At 41.9% G+C, this 26,904-nt stretch overlaps 1 protein-coding gene across 1 annotated transcript in view; it reads left to right on the plus strand.

The window, feature by feature from the left end:
- The window catches only part of LOC308333289 (dedicator of cytokinesis protein 3-like), a gene marked incomplete at both ends in the record, with an annotated part of 194,352 nt that overhangs the window by 76,922 nt on the left and 90,526 nt on the right, over nucleotides 1-26,904 (plus strand). Inside the window, 2 exons of the mRNA XM_080789586.1 lie at nucleotides 11,632-11,715; nucleotides 25,373-25,413. Of these exons, the coding sequence (XP_080645712.1) occupies nucleotides 11,632-11,715; nucleotides 25,373-25,413 (125 nt within the window). The remainder of the gene's footprint in view (nucleotides 1-11,631; nucleotides 11,716-25,372; nucleotides 25,414-26,904) is intronic.

Consider the following 26,904-nt stretch of genomic DNA (forward strand, 5'->3'; position numbering starts at 1 on the left):
ACATACTGCACTTTCTACTTTTGGTACCAAGTACATTTTGATACCAATACTTTTGTACTCATTTCTGTCTGTCTCTTTATCTAACACTATCTCTCCATTTCTCTGTGAGTGTTGAGAGAATGTAGATTAGAAAGTGGAGGCGTTCTGTATTCCATGGGAGTTTCCTCGTTGCTTAGAAACAGCGCAAACTTTTGTCCCTAGAAAACCTCGCTCCTGCTGCGTCCGTCCATCTGCACTCACCACAGTAACAAGTAGTACATTTACCTTTCAGTTATTAGTACATTTACCTTTCAGTCATTAGTACAGGTTGTACTAATGTACTAACCAGTAAGACGCGCAAACGCGGGAAGCGAACGCAGCTGAGACCCTGCAGATCATGTCTGTCTGTCTGTCTGTCTGTCTGTGTGTCTGTCCCGCTGTTACTGTATATGTGGACCTGGCCCCTTTTGTGCCCATATATGGAGCTGAGTGGACCTGGCCCCTTTTGTGCCCATATATGGAGCTGAGTGATTGCTGATGCAACACACTCCATATTTGGATAGCGGGACAGACACACACACACACACACACACACACACACACACAGACAGACAGACATGATCTGCTAGGTCTCATAGTAAGTGCTCACTGCGTTCGCAATGAACTTGTGGTCAGCTCCCAGTACAACAGTATCAGACTGTGGTTGTACTGGTCAGCTCCCAGTACAACAGTATCAGACTGTGGTTGTACTGGTCAGCTGCCAGTACAACAGGACTGTGGTTGTACTGGTCAGCTGCCAGTACAACAGGACTGTGGTTGTACTGGTCAGCTGCCAGTACAACAGTATCAGACTGTGGTTGTACTGGTCAGCTGCCAGTACAACAGGACTGTGGTTGTACTGGTCAGCTGCCAGTACAACAGGACTGTGGTTGTACTGGTCAGCTGCCAGTACAACAGGACTGTGGTTGTACTGGTCAGCTCCCAGTACAACAGTATCAGACTGTGGTTGTACTGGTCAGCTCCCAGTACAACAGTATCAGACTGTGGTTGTACTGGTCAGCTGCCAGTACAACAGGACTGTGGTTGTACTGGTCAGCTGCCAGTACAACAGGACTGTGGTTGTACTGGTCAGCTGCCAGTACAACAGGACTGTGGTTGTACTGGTCAGCTGCCAGTACAACAGGACTGTGGTTGCCGAAAATGAGCAGTAATATAAGTAAGAAGAAGAGCAATTACAGACATAACATAAGACCGGCTAATGTACATAATGCATGGTTTAAAAGAAAATACTGTATATCAATAACATAACAGCAGATAATACCAAATGTGAACTAAGTAAGTATACTTAGTAAGAACTAAGTAAGGCCAATTGTGTCCAAAACTCTTACTTTCAGGATATAGAAAATAGCACCAAAACTAATCTGATCTACTCAACTCAAAACGTGTTGCTTCGTGCTGCGTTTGGTGCTTGCAGATCAGCTACGTACTTGTGATGCTTTTGTGTGACATTGTAGTGTGATCAAGTGGAATATAGAGTACCGAAGTACTGACATCACTATTGCGAAAGTGATTTCTCTATGGAAAATAACATTGGGTCATCTTAGAATTGTCTCATACTAGAATTTCGTGCGCGCTACGCGCGCACTCATCCCAGAGCGACTTTGCCACGCACTATGGGAAGAAATAAATGGCGGGAGTTGACTCCACATGTAGTAACGAATGGGTTATTGGAAATGTACCATTGTTTTGTCCTGAATATTTCCACAGCCTAAGTACTAAAGGATTGTGACTGTGGGACAGACATACAGTCTGACATACAATAGGCTACACGTGTGCACAGTGAATAAACAATGACCTATATGCCCAGAGTTCTTAAATTAACATAGTTGGATTTTAACAGAAAGACAATGCCATAAATCAGTCAAAGTAAGTGACAGACTCAACAGTAGCACACAGCATGCAAGGCAGCGATGCATGCATGCAAACATGTTTGTCCAGCTGAGATTTAGTGTCTCCATCTCTCTGTGGAAGAGGTTGCACATGACCTGTACGGCCACACTGAGGCGCTCCAACACAAACACAGACACAAAACAACACCACGCTGTTTGTCCAGTTGACCCAAATCAACACCAATACCTAGCCTGTTTGTCCAAAACACAGTATCTGCTGGCCACGTGTCTACTTCGCCACAACCTAATGTTAGTAACAAATGTAGGGGAGAGCCGCCAAGGTTGTAACGCTTCACGGTTGTAACATGGACGTTATATCTTGATTGGTCAACGCCACCATGACGCCATCGCGTCAGTATGTGTACAGCAACGTACTCTACGTGGCCAGGAGTTTGAAGTTTGAAGTGTTTACCTTCAAAATGCGTCTAATTTTACACCTGGAGTATATGTGTGGTACAATTTTTGTCTTTGGTGTTGGTGAATAAAAATCCACATGGATGTGTTCATGCTTATGTTCTTCATTAGTTTGCATCGTGTTTAGACGGAATTCACGTTCATTCTGGTCTGTAAGCAACTGCAAAGAAAACTTGCAAAAGCGGGTCATTTGTAACATGTGTTACAAATGGTCCGCTTCCATTCAATGCCATTATATGTAATATTTACATATTTGACATATTGGCCAATATTATATGTTCTGAAATGGTATTGTATCGTGTAGTGTATTCTGAAATTAGTTTAGGGTTGTATAACGTTGTACAACTCAATCAATCAAACGTTTGTTTAATCAATGTATTGCCCCATTGAAAAAAAAGAAATGGCCAAACTGGTACTGGTACACCCGATACTATTTAATATTTCCCTTATGTTTGATACATTTTCTTATCACATCCATGGTATAAAAACAATGCTAAGGAGTTGCTTCAATGAAATGTAATTGCTTTAAGCTGAGAACGATATGTTTAATGGTGTTTTTTAGCGTTGTTACATTTATCATGCATGCCGTTACAATTGATCCGATATGCGCAGCAAATGTAACACTGAAACAGCGTCCACGTTCGGTTGAATAACTCCCGACCTGTTTTATCAAAAAAATAACTTGAAGTGGTTTATGGTAGCTGACATGTGTAGGTCCGTTGCCTGAAAATATTACATGTGTAGCTAAACGGATCTCTGAGTAAAAGAATGAAACGTGCAAAATGTTACATCCTTGGCGGCTCTCCCCTATTAGTTTACTCACAGCACAGCACCGTCACTCCTGTCTTATTTCGTCCTAATAACTTGAAGTGGTTTATGGTAGCTGACATGTGTAGGTCCGTTGCCTGGAAATATTACATGTGTAGCTAAAGGGATCTCTGAGTAAAAAAATGGAACGTGCAAAATATGTTCTAAAATTGTATTGTATTGTGTAGTGTATTCTAAAATTAGTTTAGGGTTGTATAACGTTGTACAACTCAATCAATCAAACGTTTGTTTAATCAATGTATTGCCCCATTGAAAAAAAAGAAATGGCCAAACTGGTACACCCGATGCTATTTAATATTTCCCTTATGTTTGATACATTATCTTATCACATCCATGGTATGAAAACAATGCTAAGGAGTTGCTTCAATGAAATGTAATAGCTTTAAGCTGAAAACGATATGTTTAATGGTGTTTTTTAGCGTTGTTACATTTATCATGCATGCCGTTACAATTATTCCGATATGCGCAGCAAATGTAACACTGAAACAGCGTCCACGTTCGGTTTAATAACTCCCGAGCTGTTGTGTGTATTGCGTGGTGAAAAGGCTGTGTGTTTGTGTTGTAAACAACTCATGTTATGTCTGCGCACACTGTATGTTGCTATGGCTGCTGACGTTAGCATGTGTGCTATCAGGCAAAAGCTGAGATAGATATGCAACTACTACTGGGGAAAATGCCATACAAAACACAACACCTAATTTCGGAATGTTATTGTGACCTATTGAGCACAATCAGACCATCATGATTTGCTTGCTGGACCTATAATTAATTTATTAGCATTAAATGTCCACTCGCCCATCCAAAAGAAAAGCAAGATGGCTGCGACAGATTGTGAGCGCGACGGACTACGGAGGCCAGGAGGAACAGAGCTGGTGACGTAAGAGGCAGGCAGTGTTGCCAGGTTTGCGAATTGTAAGCGAGTTGCAGTGTATGCAAGTAGCGTGGTTAAATTCCTTGTTTCTCGGCGTGTTGTGGCACCCGTTTATCTGCTGGCTCGATCGTGATTTTCATAAAAGTAATATTTGCAGAGTAAATAAGAAACTTGAACGGCCAAAAAATAGGCTATGTCAGTTCGGGGAGGGTGGCGAATTTATTTTGCATATAGAGATGTGTGGTAAAAGTGTGGTTCGGTCGGAGATAGAGCATGAAGAATGAGTATGGGTACAACTTCTCACTTGTATATATGATAAGAATTGTGGTCAACAAAGTGTCTCTGCGAAATTGTCAGGGAGTTTGCTCTGTATCGTTCACTCATTTGATACAGTCCGTGTCCGGTGAAAATTACACTCATTTGGTGGCAGTAACATTAGTGTTTTCTCGCGGTCAGTTGATTCTTCATAGCCATACGATATCCACCGTGATCATTTGTTTATTTTTGGAACACAGTTCGTATTTGATGTGATTAAAAAAAAACAGTCTATGGGGATTGGGGAGAAAAAAAAGCACGACCCAGGTAGGATGTGTAAATTACGTCAGACTTTGGTTTCTGCCCGGCAGTGACAATGATGTACTCTTTCAAGTTTGTTGTTGCCAGTGCAGCAGCAACACCTGCAGTCTGAGTCACACACACACACACACACACACACACACACACACACACACACACACACACACACACACACACACACACACACACACACATGTACACACACACACACACACACACACACACACACTGGTGGCGTGAACAGTACATTGGCTATAGGGTCGTTGATGATGATCCACTCAGCCTGGCTTCACACCACTTTTCGTCAGTGGTGGAAATAACTAATTCTTTTTTTTTTACTTTACTGGAGTATTTCAAATTTTCTGTACTTTTACTTCTAATCCACTACAGTTTATAGGCAAATGTTGTACCTTGTTCTTTGGGTCATGACTCATGACCCCACACTTCATGACCATAGGTGAGAGTAGGAATGAAGAATGCTCGGTATAGTCCGGTAGACCAGGCGCATGTGTTTTCACATTAGCTTTGTGGTGTCTGTCTGTCTCTCGCTTTTGAGTAACAATATATATTTATTTTGTTATTGTTGACGAGTTCACACAATAGAATCAGACAAACGCATAGGCCTAATAGCTCGGATATGCACGAGCATGCACCCGCACACACACAAACGCATGCACACACACACACACACACACACACACACACACACACACACACAAAGTCACACTCACACACACACACACACACACACACACACACACACACACACACACACACACCATGTCATTAGAGCATGTTCTTATTATTAAACGTATGCTGTAGATTATTTAACAAACACATGTGACATATAAAGGTCACCCCCTCCCCAACACACACACATGCACGCACGCACACACACACACACACACACACACACACACACACACACACACACACACACACACACACACACACACACACAGTAGGTAGATGGTGATTTGCCCGGCTGTATACAGTAATGTGTTCTTCCCTCCCACATTAATCATCATTAGACAGGCTGCTGTTTGCTCCCAGCACGCAGCTTACAGCTCATGCTATTAATCAGGAAGCAGCCCTACAGTGCATGCTGCAGCGTCTCATCTGCCACCACGGCAGCTTTACAACTGAAGACATTCACTCACTGTACTGATGCACTGCACTGGCCACCGAACCAGGGAAAGGCCACCCCGGTCTGTTCTGTCGTTGTGTTTCTGTCCACAAAGTGAAGCCCTATGCTGTTGATGTTTTGTAAACGAACAACTCCAGCGTCACGGAGCTATACAACCCATAGCCTGAAGGGATGCGACGCTCGATTGGTTGTTTTAGACTGAAACTTCAAAATAGAAATTCCCCAAAAGCCATTGCACCCTGTCTTTAAAGACCTAGTGAAATGAAAAATATGTTTTTCACACTTTTAGACCATCATATGGGCATACATTTTCACTTTTCTTTTTATATTTTTATATCAAAAGTCTATAAACATCCAATTTGAATTACTTCCTTTGAACGAAAACGTGTGATGACGAGGCTCACATGCATATTAATGATTCCTATTGCGTCCTTGGTGGTTTTGATTACAAATTGATTGAAATACTGTAATTAATCTCATTCAAGATGACATCCAGACAGTGTATTACTCATTTTAAACTTAATCATCACGCTAAAATATGTATCTGAAAACATTATAGTTTAGAACTAAGCCATGAGCTTTGCTCCACGTCTCTCTATGTATCTGAAAACATTATGTTAGAACTAAGCCATGAGCTTTGCTCCACGTCTCTCTATATATCTGAAAACATTATGTTAGAACTAAGCCATGAGCTTTGCTCCACGTCTCTCTTTGTAAACAATCACTCTGCATGTGCGTGCATATGCACGCACATGTACGTAGTATAGTACGTAGCTCCATCTTATGCACGGACACATATGTGCATAAGATGGAGCTACGTACGTCCCATAGCCTAAAGGGATGCCACGCTCTGATTGGTTCAGAGGCTGAAACACACTTGCAAGCTGTTTCTAAAATGTAGAAACAACAATGTAGAAATAACAGATGTGCAAGCTCAAAAAGCACAAAGTGACACACTGTATGAGACTATTTCTACTTTGTGGTATTGGTACTTTTACACTGTATGAGACTATTTCTACTTTGTGGTATTGGTACTTTTACACTGTATGAGAGTATTTCTACTTTGTGGTATTGGTACTTTTACACTGTATGAGAGTATTTCTACTTTGTGGTATTGGTACTTTTACACTGTATGAGACTATTTCTACTTTGTGGTATTGGTACATTTACGTAAGCACAACATGTTACTTCTTCCACCACTAATGCTACAGTATCTTTCTTCTGTGTTCAGTTCACCAGACCATTACTTGTCACGGTTTTGGAAAGTGACTTAGGTTGTTTTTCTGCTACTTCATGTCAGGAAAAAAAAGCCCACAGTATTAATGATTTGTGTAAGTGTCATAAGGGAGGCTATGAGGAGTGTGATTAAATAATAGAACTCTGCATCGTCCCTGGCAAAACTCCCACAGAGACACGCCAGCGTAATAATTAGGGCAGCGAGAGAGGGAGAGATTGGCTGGCACTGCAGTGCATTCCCTCTGGCAATGTCTTATTGGAACAACACTTTCAAAGTGTTTTAAGGGTCATTAGGGTGATGGAATACCCTGGGCACATAAAGGACCACATACTGTAAAGGACCTTTAATATTGTAACTGTAAGTAAGTAAGTATTGTATTGTGTGTAGCAGCTGTACAGTGGTATATCACGGCAGAAACCTCCTATCTCCATAATATTTAAACTCTCCGTGTTTTTTCGTGAATTTACCTGTTGTTTATCATACTACAGCGTCACACAAAAGTATCCAAAGTAGCATATCCACAAGCTCGAGACGTGGCGCTAATAAGATCTGCTACTTGTGCTATATTTTGAGGGGCCTATGCCCAGCTTTGTGTGTCTGTGTGTACCACGTAATGTGATGATTTGATTGGCTGAGCACGGAATGTGATGCATGATGATAAGAGCGCCCCTCACTTCACGCAAGTGTGATTTTTAAATCAAATCCTGAAAAGTATCAGTTTTAGAGATGTGAGGTATGGACAGAGACAATATAGGGAAGAGTGTTGAGAGAGAACTTCACTTGAAGTCATCAAACTTTGACCCAGCTGTGGTTGTCCTCACTGTCCAATATATACTGTACTAGGTTCACAACAATGACACATTGTTCAACTGAAGTATAGTATAACGAGGTCTCAAAAGCCAGTAGGTATTAGAATGGATCAGTTCATTTCGCAGGGCGAGACCAGCATGCATTGCACCAGCAAGTGGGACTGAAGTCATTATAACCTCTCTCCCAGATACTTAACCTATTGATTGATTGATTACATTATTTACGCTTTAAAATTATGTTCACACTGAGGGCTTGTTGCCATTGTGCATGGTCCTATGTACTCAATTCATCATCAATGCATACAATGCAAGACAAATCGTCAACAATAGGTATCTTAACAGGAGGGGGGGGGGTGCCTGTCAGCAGGGGGTGTTGAACGGGAGTAGCAGGACTGATCTGGCAAGGTGTCCAACACAAATGTGCGAGGGTGGTTAAGTGGCATAATGACAAATTGGGGTAGAAAATAATTTACCATCTTTGGCTGAGTGGCTGTTCATGCAATGCATCATTGTCATTGTCCTGCATAACGTTCTATTCTACATGCTACTTATAGTGAGACGGAGAGACAGTGCCCTCGATGACAGAGACGGGCTGAATGATTGAGGTCATGATAAGACATGGGACAGCCTTTAGCCCGGTGCTATGACCTTTGTCTCGGGAGTCAGTTCACAATAGTGTGCTTAGAGTGACCACGATGGACACGGTGAAAAGGGGGCACACAGACAAGACGGACATCGATGACCTCATTACATGTGCTCAGAGTCACTCTTTCATGACAAAGACGACTTCTGTCTGTTCAACCGCGAGCGGCACTGTTGTTGTTGGAACTTCTAGTATGTTTTTGTTATGTTTACACCGCAATGGTAATAGCTATAGCAGTGGTTTTCAACCCTATTCATATCAAGGTCCATTATATATTCTGCATTTGCAGCACAGACCACCATTTGATGAGATTTTGCCTCTCAGACTTAGAATATTTTGTTGTAGTTGGATAAGATGCTGTATTGATGTTGGTAGAGATAACAATTCTTCTACTTTCTCTAATTTGTGTAGACTGTAAATTAAATAATGTAGATCTATGTTTAACAATAATTTAACTCTTGAATGAAGAGTGAATAAAATGAAACCAAATGGACCTTTACACGCTGTAAATCCTGAGTATGGACCAAACTCTTTTAGATGTTATGCCATACCGTACGATACAAAACGTAAAGTGGGCTAGTATAGCACCATAATGAGGCCAATTATCACAATGTGGGGTGGAGTTTCTTCCGTGACCAACTGTTGGTGTGCACGAAAAGTCTGTTTGTGTGAGATTAGCTCCTCACACACAGATGGGTTAAAACATCATCTTTGTGCCTGGCCTTTGACCATATAATAAAGTGAAACTTGGATTATTATGATGGTGCTTAGTGGCTGTTGTGGCTACTGGGAGAGTGAGAGATACCAAAACAGTGTTAATGTTAAAAAAACAAAAACAAACGAAAGACTAAGATTTTAGGAGGGACTAGTGAAGAAGAGATGCAGCGGAACAAAATAGACAAGTCTCGGGTGTTGCACTATGAAAATAGCAGATCTACAAGCTAGAGCTTGTAGAACGGCTATTTTCAGCATGCAACCAAGTGTAAAACCAGACATTACGACGCCTTCAAGGCCTTCAAGGCCTGCCAAAAGCATTATTGTCGACAAAATCAACTGTAGATTTAGTCGTCGACTAAATCGAATGATCGATTTTGCTCTTCTCACTATAGCAATGTGTTGTTCAGCTAATACACGACATAAAAACACATACGTTACGTATGGTAACTGTTTACAATGCAAAGTGACAGAAGTCAGAAGTGATACAATGATCCATTATAGATTAAAATGCTCTTGTGGGGAAACACAGGCTAGTAGTCGACGGTACTGACATCACTTGGGGGAGGTATTGACTCATTCCTAAGTGTACTACTGCAGTGGTTCTCAACCTGTGGGTCGGGACCCCCAGGGTGATCCCCACATGTTTTGCGGGGGTCCCCAGATGACAGTGAAGTGACAATTTAAGGACTTTTAAGACCCTTTTAATATCTAAAAATCACACCCGTGTGAAGTGAGGGGCGCTCCTATCATTCATCATTACAACTATTAAATTACATCCTGCACATTATCATTAATTTCCAATTCCATTCTATCCGATCTGTGGCATTTGAATGGCTTATTTCTTCATGAATCCAATGAAATAATATAATATAAATAAACGTTTTTTTTACGGCTGTTTTTCCCATATATATTTTTTTCCTAATTAGTATCATTGGTAACACCTGTGAAGGAAGTAGGCAAGCGGCCTGGAAGTAGGAAGAGTTATTCTGTGTGCATATAGCACCCATTGGCACCGGGTTACAAACATTGTGGAATACGTCATAATGTTATTCCCTGCCACACTCATAGCATGCAATCACTTTATTGTTAAGTTAATGTGTGAAATATATTAGCCACACATATATAGGCCTAAGCCCTCACCTCGGACGCAATATCAAATGATAAAGGCTATTTGAACTGAAGTCTACATCCTGGCTTCCCCCAGGCCCTCCTCCTGCATATCAGATTATGCTTCCTCAGATGGTTGCTGGTCGGAATACACTTTACACATTTTCTTGGACTGTTTAGCGCGTAACACGGTAGAACGCACCACTGAGTAAAATCATATTGAGACAAGTTTATTTTATAAGTGTGAACTGGCCAAGAGCCAAGAACACTATAAATAAGAACCACAAGAGACATTAACATAAAATATCATAGCGTAGCATTCTCAACTCAACTAAACTCAATTTTATTTACAGTGTGTAGCACATTTAGCATGACCAGGTCAACCAAAATACTGTACAGGTTAGAAGAAAACAAAGAGCAAACAGACATTAGCAGACAATATAATAAGCACAAACAAGCAAACATTAGCTCCGGTGAGGGAATAAAGGACTACCTCAGCTGTCACTGAAGGCCAAGGAGAAGAAATACATCTTTAGCAGGGATTTAAAAATAATAAAATAACTATTGAGCGGCTCTGATGTGTATGGGCGAATTATTCCAGAGCCTGGTGGCAGCCGCCGCAAAGGCCTGTTCAGTGACTCTATGCCTCAGCCATACAGAAAAATATTTGTTTCACTGAGTTTTAGATCGAGGGAAGTGTAGCAGCTAGAGCACAGACTGTGAAGTGTGTGGCCTTCATTCAGGCAGACCCTTACAGCCTACTACTACTGTGTAAGTGACACACAGCCCCAGAGACCAAGGTAGTGACAGCTACACACACTGCTGTCAGCCTCACAATGGCTGAAACATGACAAAGGAGGTTGGGATACGATCGATAAGGTTATCCCTCCCTATTCCCTATATACCACTTCAGGGATCGCCGTGGGATTACTCACCTTAATGTTCACTCGAGTGAAAAACGTGCCGAGGCTTTCAGCGAGGATGAGAGTTTGTAAGTGATGCTGAGCAAAGAATATCACTAACGCTGTATCCTACTGGTCGTAGACCAGTCTACTGCAGCAAAGTTGGGTCCGGGACCCAATTCAATTCAAAGAGCTTTATTGGCATGAGAAAACATACGTTTACATTGCCAAAGCAGGGGACCCCCAATGTCACTTTTAGTGTGCATGCACTGGCTATTTGAAAATAGCCGATCTACAGTACAAGCTCATTGTGAACTTCAAAATCTGCTATTTCTGAGTCCCTGGCACAGCATATTTTTAGATGAGGGTTCACTGCTGTAGTGTCAATATTGCTGTTTCTGTACTATAATCATCAACATTTATTCATTGTGTTTTTCTCATCTCCTCCACAGTGATCTGTAACTTCCGAGGCTCCGTCGCTCAGGGTCTGGCTCTGGAGGTCGGTGAGACGGTTCAGATCCTGGAGAAATGTGAAGGTACGTACGTATCTAATAAGGTCTCATCCCAGGGTGTCCAATTAGACCTGGGTGTGTCTGCAGCTTCTCATTCCAACAGCGTACAGTTGGTTTAGCTAATGAGCACGGGGAGGCGATGGGGGGAGAAATTGGATACTTTATTGATAGCTTACCCTGGGCGGTTCTTCTGAATCTGTTCACATAACTCCTCGAAGCACGCACGCGCACGCACACACACACACACACACACACACACACACACACACACACACACACACACACACACACACACACACACACACACACACACACACACACACACACACACGATGTTCTACAGAGGCAGTACCGGCAGTTGCATTTGTGTATTTTGTTAGGCCTTTGCTGAGAGGTTCTTTGATCAAATTCTGTAGGGATCGACGCTGACTGCAATCAGTTCAGCAGCAGGCCAAGGGTTCTTTTAGGACAAGGAAACTAGTTAGTCTCTAGTATTTACTACCTTGCCCCCTCCATTCCATGCCTGGAATGACGATGTCTTCTCCTCCAGGCTACAATCACTGCTTGGGAAGCAGGGGTGGAAAAAGTACCTGTACTCAAATGTCTTAATCAAGTGAAAAGTGTCAATGCTGCAATGTAGACATGATCTACTACGTTCTAAGTGAAAGCCTGGGGTTCTAAATGTACATGAGTAAAATTACAAATGTGTATCAAATTAGAAAGTGTGCATTATGCCTGTCCTATTTCACACATTTTCAAATGTATATATTTGTAAATAGCTGATCTACAAGTCTACAATGTGTTGCATATCGTATCTCCATATTTTAGATTTTTGTGTGTGTTTTAGTAAATCAACGCCCCACTTGATCATACTACAGTGTCGCACAAAAACATTAACTTAGCAGATCAATAAGCTACTTTTTCTATTTTGGAATTTGAATCCTGAAAAGTAACAGTTTGGTACATAATGAAGTTTCCACCCGAACAGAGACAATATTATATGGTGGTGTTCAGTGGGGGAAAACCTTGATCTGTAGCCTTGGGTCCACAATCATGGTCCTTGTGAGCTGTAATAACAGCCCCAAGCAATACATTCCATGATTTTATACTTTTGCTATTCAATTATTCAAATAGCAGATATGCAAGCTCATAGCACGTCACTTTGTGTCGTGCTATGAGCTTGTAGATCTGCTATTTAACCATTGTGAAGCTTTTGCAAAATCTTTGCTTCTGGGGGTCTATGGAACAAAATATGTTGAGATGGACAGCCTGCGGCCAAATACATATCATTTTATTTTCACTGTTGACAGAGTAACTTTCACTATTAATATTAGTATTTTTCCTTGTCTCAACTATACTGGCGTTGATTGAGTACTTTAACTTTAATCTATAATGCTGTGTATGATCTGCTGGATGCTGACTGTTACGAACACACGTCTGACTCACTTTACTCTCATCAACTTTAATAAGATCAAATACACATCAATACACATCATCACTGTCACACAGAAACATTATAATTCAAACTTGGTCCATATTCTGTATGACAAACACTACGGTATAAAACATACCAAACTGATCATTTATACAGCATGAGATTATAAAAGTATGTTATCAGGAATCATTTAATCTGTTTAACTATCTGTCCACCTTGTCTGTCTGTCTGTCATTAAATAGCAATCGCTAGACATACATAGAACATTTTCTGTTCCAGACTGAAGGTTTTTAGTGGACGCCAGACGTTCTAAATGTGGTTTTCCAGAGTGACAGATCTTCCCTGGTAACAGCTTCAGAGACATGTCATGATCATAAATACCAACGTATGGAAACAGTCTCTCAGTGAAAGTGTGTGTGAAGGTGTGTAGGTGTGTGCCAGAATCAGGATCAGAGAAGGACAGCTGTCCTTCCTCCCAGTCCAGCTGGACTCTGATCCTCTGCGGTTTCTGATTCAGTGAGAGAACAGTCTCCTCTCCATCATAATCTGATGTCTCCCCATCGTGACCAGGCCCTGATGAGGAGATTGCTGTGCATTCACCCTTACATACGTCTATAAACCAGTATCTACACTCTGTGTCCGCCTCCCTCTGCTGAGACTCCTCACACACACCTACCGTGCAGATTGTATTGTCTCCAACCTCAACATCCCAGCTGTGATAACCTGAGTTAAAGCCCTCAGAACCCAGGACTTGGGGCCAGAAGTCAAACCTCTCTGGGTTGCCAGGAAGCTGCTGTGCCTCTTGTACACATCTCACACTGGTCAGATCGTCAGACAGCATGAGAAATGGACCAGCAGTGTTGGGGTCCAGGATCACGGGAGTGTAGGAGACAATGTCCTTCATCTTGTCCCAGACTCTGAAGGTCAGGTTCTTCAGGTGTTTGGCCTCATCTATCAGCGCTCCTGAGAGCGGCGGTGGGTCCTGCAGGGTGAGCTGGACACCCTCCATCGTGGTCTTGAAGTTTCGCAGGAATGAGATGTGGTCGTCGGCTCTCAGCTGGGCCTCAGCAGCTTGGATTGCATTGGAGAGGGTTTCCATTTCTCTGCTCAGACCCTCAATTCTCTCCTTCATCTCCTGACTCTTCTGAGCCTCTTCATCCCGCAGAGCGGCGATGCTGTCCACCTCTTCCTCCTGTAGGAACCGTTGAAGATTCTCAAACTGTTTCTTAATCTGCGTCTCTGTTTTCCTAGCCTGAACCTTGATGTGGTTTTCTGTTTTGCTGTAATAGTTTTTAACTTTATGAAAGCCCTTCAGTTTCTCCCAGTTTTGACCCAGTGATTCCCGGATCTTCTGTTTGCAGCATCCCGACGCTTTGTCCACGGGTAAGAACTTGTGTGCGGAATGTTCCTCTGAATCACGACACACGGTACACAGCAGCTGTTGGTCGTCCAGACAAAAGAACATGACCTTGAGCTTGAGGTTGAAGAGCCTGAGGTTCTGACCGTGTGCGGTGCAGAGGAACTCCGACGAGGCCATTTTGTCTGCCATTCACACACCTAATCTGGAATGAGGCTGTTACACCAGAGGAATAGTAGAAGACAAAACAACAACAATAACTTTATGAGTATCAATAGTAGTAATAGTTATACTAGTACTAGTATAGTATTTGTACTAGTGGTTGTAGCATTCATAGTAACAGTAATACAGTATTTGCTGCACTTCTTATAATCTGACTGTTCTTACCTCAGTAGAGATTGTAGCAGTCTGTGAGAAAAGGTAATGACATGAGCCAGGGATTCGTTGAGTATATATAATTTGCTTCTCAGCTGGATTGGCCCTGCCCCTTTTGGCGTCCCGCCTCTAGCCACAACCGTATGCAAATGTGGTTCCTGAGCTAATCAATGATTATCATCCTTGATTTGATTACTTGTGAATGACTCTTCATATCCGTTCCATTGTCCTGGGTGAACAAAGGAGAGAGAGAGAGAGAGCAGGAAGGGTTTAAACGTTTTTATACATTTCATAGATAGCTTTGTTGACTATGTTGCACACACACACACACACACACACACACACACACACACACACACACACACACACACACACACACAAAATGCTGTGTTCAAGTTCAGGAGACTTCGGAAAAAAGCAATTCTCCTGATGCTGCCTTCTGCCATGGCATGGAAAGGAGTGGCATTTGCATTTCTTTCACCATATCATAGTAAATGCTGCATTCGTGGTCTGGAAAGGGCAGTTGTTTTACAGACAGGTTAAGGGCAGGGGCTGACGCCCCCTTTGATGTCTGTGTGCACGTCCCTGGTGTCACGTGCGATGAGAACAGCCGAGACTAGCAGACCTCTAAAGCATCCGTGACGTGATGTGACATTGTATATCAGCTGTGTTCTGCGCGCAATACTGTTGCACAATGTAGTATAAATGTCTCCCTAGGGTGCGCCTCACTAGCCAACACTATAGAGCGCCGCAGTCCCCGCCCCCTTTCAGAAAGCGAGTGGCCCAGGAAGTGAAAGCCCCATGCATTCTGCCATCGGCACTTTTAATATAATTTATTTAAAGACGGTTACGCCGCGGACAAAGCCAATTCGGATCGTGACGAATCATGACAATGAACACAATATTTTGGGCCGATCAAATAATTTATAAGACGAAAAATAAAACAAATAGTGTTGTCTCCTGACTTTCTTTTCTTCTTTCTAATGATTTGATCGTCCCAAAATATTGTGTTCATTGTCATGATTCGTCACGATCCGAATTGGCTTTGTCCGCGGCGTAACCGTCTTTAAATAAATTATATTAAAAGTGCCGATGGCAGAATGCATGGGGCTTTCACTTCCTGGGCCACTCGCTTTTCTGAAAGGGGGCGGGGACTGCGGCGCTCTATAGAGCGTCGCAGTCCCTCCCCAAGGGGCCAGCTAGGCACTCCAATGTTGAAGCGCTGGTCCCTAGTGGTAAGAGGAAGGACTGCAGGCGGACCCGTGGATTCTTGACGAGGAAACCCCGTGCAACCGAGCGCCCAATGTAAAGCCCAGGTGCACTCTGGGTGCACTTCCGCATTTGGACACCAAAATTTGGTGTCCAAATGCGGAAGTAATTTCTTAAATTATTAATTTAAAGACCTTTTAAGCGTCGTACGAAGCCAACTCTTGTCGTGACAAATCATGACAACACACACAATATTTTGGACCAAACAAATAATTTCAAAGAAGAAAAACAACTAAAAAAGTGCAGTTTTTTTCTACTTTCTAATTCTTTGTTTGGCCCGAATTTTTTTGTTTGTTGTCATGATTTATCACGACAAGAGTTGGCTTCGTACGACGCTTAAAAGGTCTTTAAATTAAAAAAATGAAGAAATGCCTATGGGAAAAATGCATTGGGATTAATTTCCTGGGCCACTCGTTGTTCTGAAAGGGGGAGGGACTGCGACGCTCTATACAGGAGGTTGAATGAACTGAAACCAGCGCTCCCCAAAACAACAGGTTTGGAGATCTGTTGGGATTTGATTACATGAAACAGTCACCCATGCGACCAGTCTCAATGTTTGTAAACAAATAATTGGTCTATATGGGACTGCTACTTTTACTTAAGTTTTTTCCACCACTGCACACGCACGCACGCACACACAAGACACAATAAATGCACAATGTAAATAAGGTGGGTTTCCACTATGCAGCATCTTACAGCCCTCTCAGATAATGAGAGTGAATATAGGCTATTACAGCCTATAGCAGCACCAGGCCTGGATGTGAGCCCACATCATTAGCTGACTTTACTCCCATTGTTATTACTGGTGGTGTGACTCGCAGACATTAGCCAGAATCCATCTAAAGACTATAGGAAATGTTGTCTTTTGCCGATAATGAGTGTGAATGGGCTCCATTAGTCACGGCTGGAGAGGTCTTCCCTATCGATGAAGAAGAGACACAGATGGTAGCTATAGGAATGTCTCTCTCCCCCCAGGGGGAGAGCGTGCCGTGTGCCCTGTGCCACTGTGTGTGCGTGTGTGTGTGCGTGCGTGCGTGCCTGCATGCATACTGTAGCTGCATAACATCAGAAATGATCCCAGGCAGGATGTCTGTGTTCTGTTCTGTTCGATGACGCCTAGATTCCGCCAGCCTTTTAAAATGGTCCAGAAACAGGAACTGGACTCCTGTGTTTCCTTCTTCCGATTGGCTATACGGCCGATCACGTGACACACGCGTCGACACAGTGCAAGGCATGTTGTGTTACAAGTGCATGATGGGAAATCGGTTCATTATTATTTTTAAGATAGATGAGAGTGCGCCTAGTACACGTGTAACCTCTAGTACAAAGCAAAAAAAAATCTAAACAAATCAATGTATTTACAATTAAAATGTGAATAAAGAAATGTGTTCTTATTCCAACAACTTAGAGAAATCTATTTCACAAAGAAGTCAGAAATCTCTCTCTCTCTCACTCTCACTCACTCTCATTCCCCCTCTGGTCAAAATGTAACTGAGATCACAGCTACAGATCGATGTTGGACCATCAGCCAGCAGGACTCTCTCTCCCACTGTGTGTGTGTGTGTGTGTGTGTGTGTGTGTGTGTGTGAGAGAGCATTTCTATAGTGCGTACATGTATACAACCCACTGGGTTGATGCACAGTATAGAGGTGTGCATTGATGCATTGTGCATGATGAGTACTGGTGTTTGTCAATGTATGTGCACGTCTACCTGCTTTGTATGTACATTTTTATATGTACATTTTTTTGTGTGTGTGTGTGTGTGTGTGTGTGTGTGTCCTTCATTAGCAGCAGAAGAGCGCCTGCAGAGGTTTAAATGCAGGGCGGTGTGTTTGTTATAACAAACCCAGTGAACCCAACACTTACTGTACTTACTGTAGTGCAAAACATCAGCAGTACTTTTCATTTTGCTGAGCTGAGTGAATGGGATACACAGAGGTATAAGTGATAACATGCAGATTATGGGAATTATATCGTTATGGAATACATCCTTGGCGCTAATGCACACTGAAATGGGTACAATCACGGAACGCATAGAAAGAAGTTCACCACTGCAGCCTACACAGAAAATGTATCTCTCTCTTTCTGACTCTCCCGCTGTCGCCCGCAATTCGAACCTGTGTTAGCCACATTGTTGCTGATACGTCATCAGCCAGCACCACTCTGTCCATGCCACATATCACTTTTTAAATAAAATAGCGCCAGTTCGAAACTTGAGAGTAAAAACCTACGGTTAAAAGTCAACAATTCAGTAGTCCACTGTCAGATTCAGTAGTACAAAAAAACTGACGGCTGTGTGGGGTGAGTACCGTGAGTTTAGTGACTGATAACTTGATGAGGGGACGTTGCAGGACAACAGCAGCTCTGTGCAGTGTGCATTGATACAAACTGGTGTTTTTTCTCCAACCCGCACCACAGACCAATCAGAATCCATGGATACATTTCACCCTTTTACATGTCAGCTCCTACATTGGAGATACAGTAGGACCCTTTTCAGACTGAGTAGCGAAATGACAATACAAATCCAAGGAACGCAGCGAATCAGGCTGGAACCCAGGCTAGGCTAAAACCTCTTTCTCCATATTCAAACTCACAAAAGCACAAAACACAAAAGCATAAAAAGATCCAGCCTGCATTTTTAGCTTGTAGATCTGATACTTTTGCTACTTTTAAATTGGAATCCTGAAAAGTAACGGTACAGTTCGGTTCGTTCGGGGGGGGACATTGGGGAGGCACTGGGGGGACACTGGGGAGGCACTGGAAACACGTTTTCAAACAATAGAAACGGCACACTGAACACACAAGGCAGCTTGTTGCATTGTCGGCTATAATAAAGCCTGCGGAATTGTAGCATTTAAGCCCTGCACTTAAGCCCTATTAATTAAAAAATGTGAAAAGCTGTGACCTTGTAGATCGGTGATTTGATATGTAATGACATGCCATGCCAAACCTAGGGTGAAAGTGGTTGAGGAAACCGATCCCAGGACAAGATGTCCAGAGCCTTGCTGGATGGGTTGAAGCAGAATGTGCATACTGTGCTAGATCTGTTGTGACAGGAATACACTGAAACTGTCAGCAAAACCCATGTGAGTGAGAATTACACAGATACATACTGATATTGTAATATTTGGCATACATACAGTATATGGTCCATACTATATGTGATATATAGCAGTGGTTCTCAACCAAACCCTCACCCTTGAGGGTTTCCAGGTGGTTCCCAGCTCTCAAGAGTAAAATTACTGTTAAACAAGTCTACATTAGAGAATCTCTCCTGTAGTACCAACATCGATACAGCATGGAATTGTAAACAAAATCTTTGGGTCTGAGAGGCAGCCTACATCTCATCAAAGATGAGATGTTCATGGCTCAAATGCTGAATGAATAGATGGACCTTGATATGAACAGGGTTGAAAACTACTGATTTATAGCATATATTTGGCCCATTTCTGGTCTTCAAGGCCGTGGCGTACAGTATACTGATGCAATTCTGTGAACGTACAGTATCAGACTATTTCTGCTGCAGAGAGGAACAGAAAATGAAGGCCTCTATGCTTGTGTTTATCAGACTGTATATTGTGAATTACTCTTTGCACAAATTCTGCAACACAACTGGTACAGTATATTGTGAAAATGAAACCAAGTTTATAGTTAAAAAATGTGCAAAACATCTAACAAGTCAATATCACAGGTCATTATTGACCTGGCATCCTATAGTATTTATAATTTCAATGTACAGATTATTGATTTTATTTTATGTTCTACTGTTCTACTGTTGATGATAGTTTATTGGTTTACTTATGATCCTAGATAACAATTTCGATGCATTTGATGCATGACCATGTGTTGTTCTTGCTTACTCTAAATCGCTCTAGATTAAGAGCGTTTGCTAAATGCCTAAATTGAAAATGTACAGAAAAAAAACACCAAAAGTTAGAATTGAAGATAAGAGTTTTCTGCCCCGACTGCCAGCGGCGATATGTCACATCCTAATCCATGCAGACAGACTCCTGATTGGTCCATGCCCTGTCTGATTAGCATATAGACGAGAGGTCTGGGAATAACCACAGCCCTCTCTCAACGAGGGCGGCATATGTGTCCTCTTGATTGGTCGCTAATTAACTCACCAATTAAATAGCCCACTTTAAATTTCATATCAGATTTTGGCTCAGAAATGGATGTCATGACGCCGGCGATGAGAAGATTATGACAATTACAGTAATGTGAATGTTCCTGACTCTGGCCGTCACACTTTCTCCAAAAAGGTGTGTGTGTGTGTGTGTGTGTGTGTGTGTGTGTGTGTGTGTGTGTGTGTGTGTGTGTGTGTGTGTGTGTGTGTGTGTGTGTGTGTGTGTGTGTGTGTGTGTGTGTGTGTGTGTGTGTGTGTGTGTGTGTGTGTGTGTGTGTGTGTGTGTGTGTGTGTGTGTGTGTGTGTGTGTGTGTGTGTGTGTGTGTGAGTGTGAGAATATAGTTTATTCTGGGCCAGATCTGACTTATTTCGATATGACTTAAAGGGACACTTCACCCTTTTTGCAAAAAGATATATGTTAATGACGTTTAGAAGCTTTAGATCACTTTTCTGGGGGTATTTATGTGTGTAATATGTGGTTTTAGATATTTTAGATTGTAGCAGTGAGCCTGTTGTCTCTGATGTCATGGACACTGGTCTCACTACCTTCCTGGACTACAATTCCCATAATTCTTTGGTGCACTGCTCCTCCTTGTGGATAGGGGGGGAGAGCTGTCTTACTGAGACAACATGTAGTCCAGGAAGGAAGTGAGCCCAGTGTCCATGACATCAGAGACAACAGGCTTACTGCTACAATCTAAAATATCTAAAACCACATATTACACACATAAAGACCAGTACTACATACAGTAGTACTACTACTAGATACAGTACTAAAATGACACTGATACCTTCCTGGTTCTAATGGGAAACATGTTGTACATGAGTGTTTCCCAAACTGTGGTGCGCAAGCGCCTTCTAGGGGGTGCGTGACATGATGGTGGTGCTTTGGTGCCAATGTATGGCAATTATATGCAGAATATAGCCTATGATGCATATATATGCCATATTCAGGTTCATATAATGTGCATATATGTGGATAAATAGGAAATGTCTCTATATATAGCTTATGCAAATCTTAGGAACCGCTGTTCACATTTTGTATTTATTGGCTAAACATGATTGTGCAGTTAATAAGTCATGGCTGTTTGAATTTCATTTGTAAATCAATATGTTCTCCAGGGTCTATTTTCAGCTAGACTCTTTAAATCAATCAGCACTTTAAAACACTTAAAAACACAACTTGGCTTTATTCACTAATCTAATTTGGTATACATTGCTTTTATGTGCTTTTAATTGCTTGCATCCTTTCATCTTCTCTGTTTTTAAATGCCCAGGGACTATACGGTAAAACATTTACAGTCTTGCTAACACTGGCACAATACTATGTTGGCATGTTGATTAATGTGCACTTTCCCTGTAAAAAAAGTTTCAAGTCAAAGTTTGTTTTCATACCGTACTGAAAAAAACAGAATCCAGGGGCTTGCTAGAAACTCTATCTATGAAGAAAAAGGTTCGTCTATACCTTTTTTCACTGACGAAAACTAAATAAAAACGCTATGCAATGATGACTAAAAAGATCACATTTAGATAAAAAATAAAATAAAGAATAAACAGAGTGGGGGCTCTCAAAAGCAGAGACATGGCTCCGGACCAGCAGTTACTTTGAAGATTTCCATTATTATTACAAAGCAAAGCATACACAAACCACCATGCGTTGTGAGCTTGTAGATCTGCTATTTCCAAACCATGTTACACATTTTGGAAACTTACAAAATGGGACATTCTGCATAATGAGAGTATTTAACTTTTGGTACTCTTTAATATTTTGATACCCATTATTTTATGGGCGTTCATGTACTTTTCCAGAGGCCCATTTCAAGACCAAATGAGCCTCCCATATCGCCTATTGGATGGACATATGCTAGATGCTGGAGGCCTGTTTCAATTGATGAAACATAGCAATTCAATTCAATTCAAAGGGCTTTATTGGCATGAGAAAACATACGTTTACATTGCCAAAGCAGAAAGAACAATACAGCAATACAATCATAGCAAAGGCCCCCTATGCTACATGGTTGTATTGATACTTTGCTCAAGTAAAAAATGTGAGTACTTTTTCCGCCACTTGTGTGGAACTATTTTTGTTGATAGGTGTGTATGGTTGGTGGCTGGCAGACGACTGTGTATGGTATAAAAACGTGTCAGTCAGGGCTGTGAAGTGTCAAGAAAGACTTATGGGAACTGTGACCTTATAGCTCTGGATCCATCATCTGTCAATCACAGGTGGAAGAAGCACTCATATTTTGTATTTAGGTAAAAGTAGCAATGTCACAATGTAGAAATACTCTGTTAGGAGTAAGTACCAGTATTCAAAATGTACTTGGGGAATAAATAGTACAAAAGTATTGGCGCCAAAATGTTCTTGAAACGTAAACGTACTCATTATGCACAATGTCCCATTTCACAAGTTTCCAAATGTATAAAAGCTATGTTGATGAACTAAATGCACGTGGTTAATGTATGTATTGTACTAATGATCAAAATCTAGCAACTAATGTTATTAAAATAATTGTGGAGTACAATATTTGCCTCTGAATGTAGTGGAGTAGAGGTTAAAGTATTGAACAGTATTGAAGTACAGTACTTAAGTAAATGTACAATACACCACTGCGGCCAATGCATTGTCTGACAGTGCAATTATGCACGCGCACACTTTGTTCTCTCTGTTGGCATTGAGTCTATTTGGATGCCAGATATCAAATCAGAGCCTGTCAAACCACTGGACAACCCAGACCTGAAGCCTGTCAAAATCACTTATCTTGAACCACTTAACCACAAAAAGTATCTTAATTTCTACAAAATGACATTTTCCAAGCTCAATTCTGCACCTATGACATGGCCAAATTTGGGATGTCATGTGTTCAGTCTACCACCTCAGTGGTTGGGAGGCCGTGGTTCGATCCCCGGCCGGGTCATACCAAAGACTTGGCACTCAGCATCAAGGGCTGGATGCGTCCCTGGCACTAGTCCACTAATAGGCGTCCAGGCCTACTAGTGTCAGTCTCGCGTAGCCAGACAACTATTCCACAATTTCCGAATGCTATTTACTGTAGAGTCTGGAACTACACTTCCCGAAATCCGAGTAAGGAAGCTGCCATTTCAGTTCACGAAAATATATTTAAAATTATTTAATATTTGCATTTCCTTTTCTGCTAAGCAGCAAGCTATATATGCTTAGATGATTTCTATTTATATTAGGATGAATTTGTGCGACTGAGGAGGCTCCACTTCCGCTTTATATTTTACTCATGACTGTATGTATTTGTAAATTGCGAGAGGCAACAGTCTGGTAACGCGAGACTAGTGTCATGTCCATGTAGTCTACCTGCTCGTTTTGTAGCTGCCTCAGGAGATAGACTCTAGTCAGTGCTAAACCCCTTATCCCTAAACTTCCTTTTTTACTATTTTGAAAAATATAAAAAAAATATTCAACTATCTGATCTACATCAGCAAGTTGTGAGCTATTTTATTTTGAACTATTCAAAAATCATTTTCAAAATAGTAAAAAAGGCAAAGAAGTTTTAAGGGCCTTGCAAACGTGAAGCGAGGAACGCAGGCGTTGTTGCCTGGATCAACACAGGTCTCCTCCAGGTCTGTTGAAGAGGGGCGCTACAATGCAAGCGTAAAAAAAAAAGCTAAACAGAATCCAGGTCTGGTGAGTCGCGGGCGTGTGCACTTAACGAGCATGTGTGCAACAAATGCATGGGACCGCGCTCACGTAAATGCAGTACGCTTGCGTTGTCACACCGCGACAGGTCTCATTGAAAATGAACTATAGGCGCATTTTATCGCTCCCCGTTTGCAAGGCCCTTAAGGGATACAATTGGGCCCTCTTATCTCTAGTGGCGGATTAACCCTTCGTGGTGCCCGGTGCTATACGAGCCGTTTCGGTAGGGGGCAGCTCGGAAAATTGACGCTTCACTGGCAAGTTTCTCTCTATTAGCGCTCCTTCAGCTGCCTTTGCTTCTAAATTTCAGCGCTCTTGCGGCGGTAGTTCCGTCTTCTTTCACTTTCTCCCAGCCATTTTGGTGCCCCGCCCCCCAAGGTTCGTGCCCTGTGCTGCAGCACCGAAAGCCCTTCCTTCAATTGGGGCTTGCCGATGGGCCACATGGCTCTGCAAGGCTTACAGTACTTACTGTATCATTAGTCGGGTTAGTGACCAAATGCCATGACATGACCTTGATCTACCCACTTCATCAGGGATGCACCTGGAGGTGACTTGTATCCCAGAATGCAACTATAGCGCCAATGGTGGAAAAGAAAACTTTCATATTGTACACTCTGACAGTAAAATAAACACTGCTGAATTGAGCCTATACACAGTATTACAGTAACTATACTGTTTGTGACTGTTCTATGTACGTTCTAATGTATTCATAATGCTATTGTGTGATTGCTTGGGGCTCTGAATGTAAATCATCTCTGCATCTATGCCATGCACCTCTCTCGTTTCCCCCTGGAGACCTTCAATATTCATACATTCTTTTTCTCTGTATAATATATTTGGAATATGTTCTTACCTCAGTAACCCAAGGAAAGTAGGTATATTACAAATAATTCACTACTAGTGTCTGTCTAGACTAGGCTGCTTTCTTTTCTTTCTTTAGGTTTTTACACTTTATTACTTAATTACTACTAAAGTGTGCTACTATTACACTACTAAGTACACTACCAATTATCTGTAATACAACATTTTCCTTTTTGATGTGTGACATGTGGACACGTGAGCTTGTAGATCTGCTATTTTCAGACTGCAACACCCGAGCGCAACCAAGCATAAAATGACTATAGTACCTCCCGAACATTTTAGTCTAGTTTTTTTATTTGTTGACAAAATTGTCAATATTTTTATTTCTTAGTTTTACTGATCATATGCACCGTGATGCGCGACCCCAGTGGAGTGTGTGGAAACTTATGTATAGGCTATTTAAAATGCACATGAATCTCTTGATGATATTCATGTCTCCTAAGATGCCAATTATTTTGATGCTTCCGTATTTAGATTTTCACCAAGTATCCAATTCTACCTATAGCATCATTACATATCAAGTATCAAATCTATGCCCTCATACAGTATATAGTACTAATCATCACTGCTTTTTCTTTCTTCCAGGATGGTACAGGGGATTCTCAACACGGAAGCCCAATGTCAAGGTGAGCAGCAACCCCATTCACCTGACTGTTCTCCTTACTTCATTCTTAACTGTGTGCTCTTGTCGGTGACAACGATACAAAACGTGAATAAGGCGCGTGTGTCCCCAACGGCATGCTCACTCAATCACTGCACACTACTTGGCAACATAAACACACACACATACTAACTAGGGGTGTAACAATATATTTTAACAGCGATACCATATGCATCACGATACATGGTTGACAATAGAGGGTATGCACGGGACATCATCATCATACCCGGAAGTTATGCGGGAACACCTACTGAGTGGAAAAAACTACTTCCTGGCCTTGACACGTCATTGCTATTTTCAGCAAAGGCTTTCCCCACAATAACAGAAACGTGACTGAAAAGACACTAGCATAGAGCCCTGAGGGACTCCACTCAACCACATGGGGGTTTAAGTGGTTAATCAATTATAGCGTACAACTACAAGCACGAGGGTATATCCTTTATTGGTCCACAGTTCACACAGTTTCCCTTAGGGTACACATCAAAAGGAGATACAATCCTATACATCCACACATCAGATATGCATAGAGTGTTGAGTGTGGTGGATAATCCTTGACTTGGCTTTGAGGAGCACCAATTCACTGCCAATCACGTGGATTGACGTGTTTTTTTTTCTTCCAACGCCCACACCGCCAATCACGTGCTTTGATGTGTGTTTTTACATAATATGAGTCAGAATCACGTGAACACCAAAGGTCATTCACGCAAGAACGCCGGCGCCACTCTGGTCTTTAGTTCCATGATGATTGGTTATTACAGTGGTGGAAAAAGTACTCAAATGTTTTACTTAACCCATTTAGACATTCTACAAATGTCTTCTAAATCATGACAGTTTTCTGAAAAACCCATGTTTCTATGTCAGTCATTCTCAAACATTTTCATATCAAGGACTCCCAAGATTATATGTACGTAATTGGCCGCCGACCCCATCTGAAAATATGTTGTTCCAGGGAACCCCCCAGAAGCAGAGATTTGACTTAAAAATGTTATATATATTCAAAGATTTGCACTACATTTTCACGATTGTATATTGAGCTTGTAGATCTGCTATTTTTCAACAACAAAAAGGTTTCCCGCCCAAAATGGGAGGGACAAAAGTCCAGAATGTACTTAAAGTACCAGAAAAGTATAGCCTAATATTTGCCTCTGAGATATAGTGAAAGTAAAAAATACTACTGACAATTGGAAATTCTTCAGTAACGTAAAAAGTACCTCAAAATTGTACCAACTGGTTGCAGCACGTGGCATGGTTTCTTGGGCGCACATAGCCCCCAGCGCTTTGCCTCTCATTTGGAAGAGTGTATCTCTGGGTAATCATGATAGCAATACACCACAAAGTCAAGTCTCCGTCGAGGCAAACATCCCCCTGTAGAGAATGTCGACAGCCGAGCGTCAATGTCAAACAACTCAAAATAATCATCTCCTCTTAGGATTGATGACACTAGTGCTCCTTTTCT

The sequence above is a fragment of the Protomyctophum bolini genome, assembly GCF_963924005.1.
Source record: "Protomyctophum bolini genome assembly, chromosome: 2".
In the NCBI taxonomy this organism is placed as follows: domain Eukaryota; kingdom Metazoa; phylum Chordata; class Actinopteri; order Myctophiformes; family Myctophidae; genus Protomyctophum; species Protomyctophum bolini.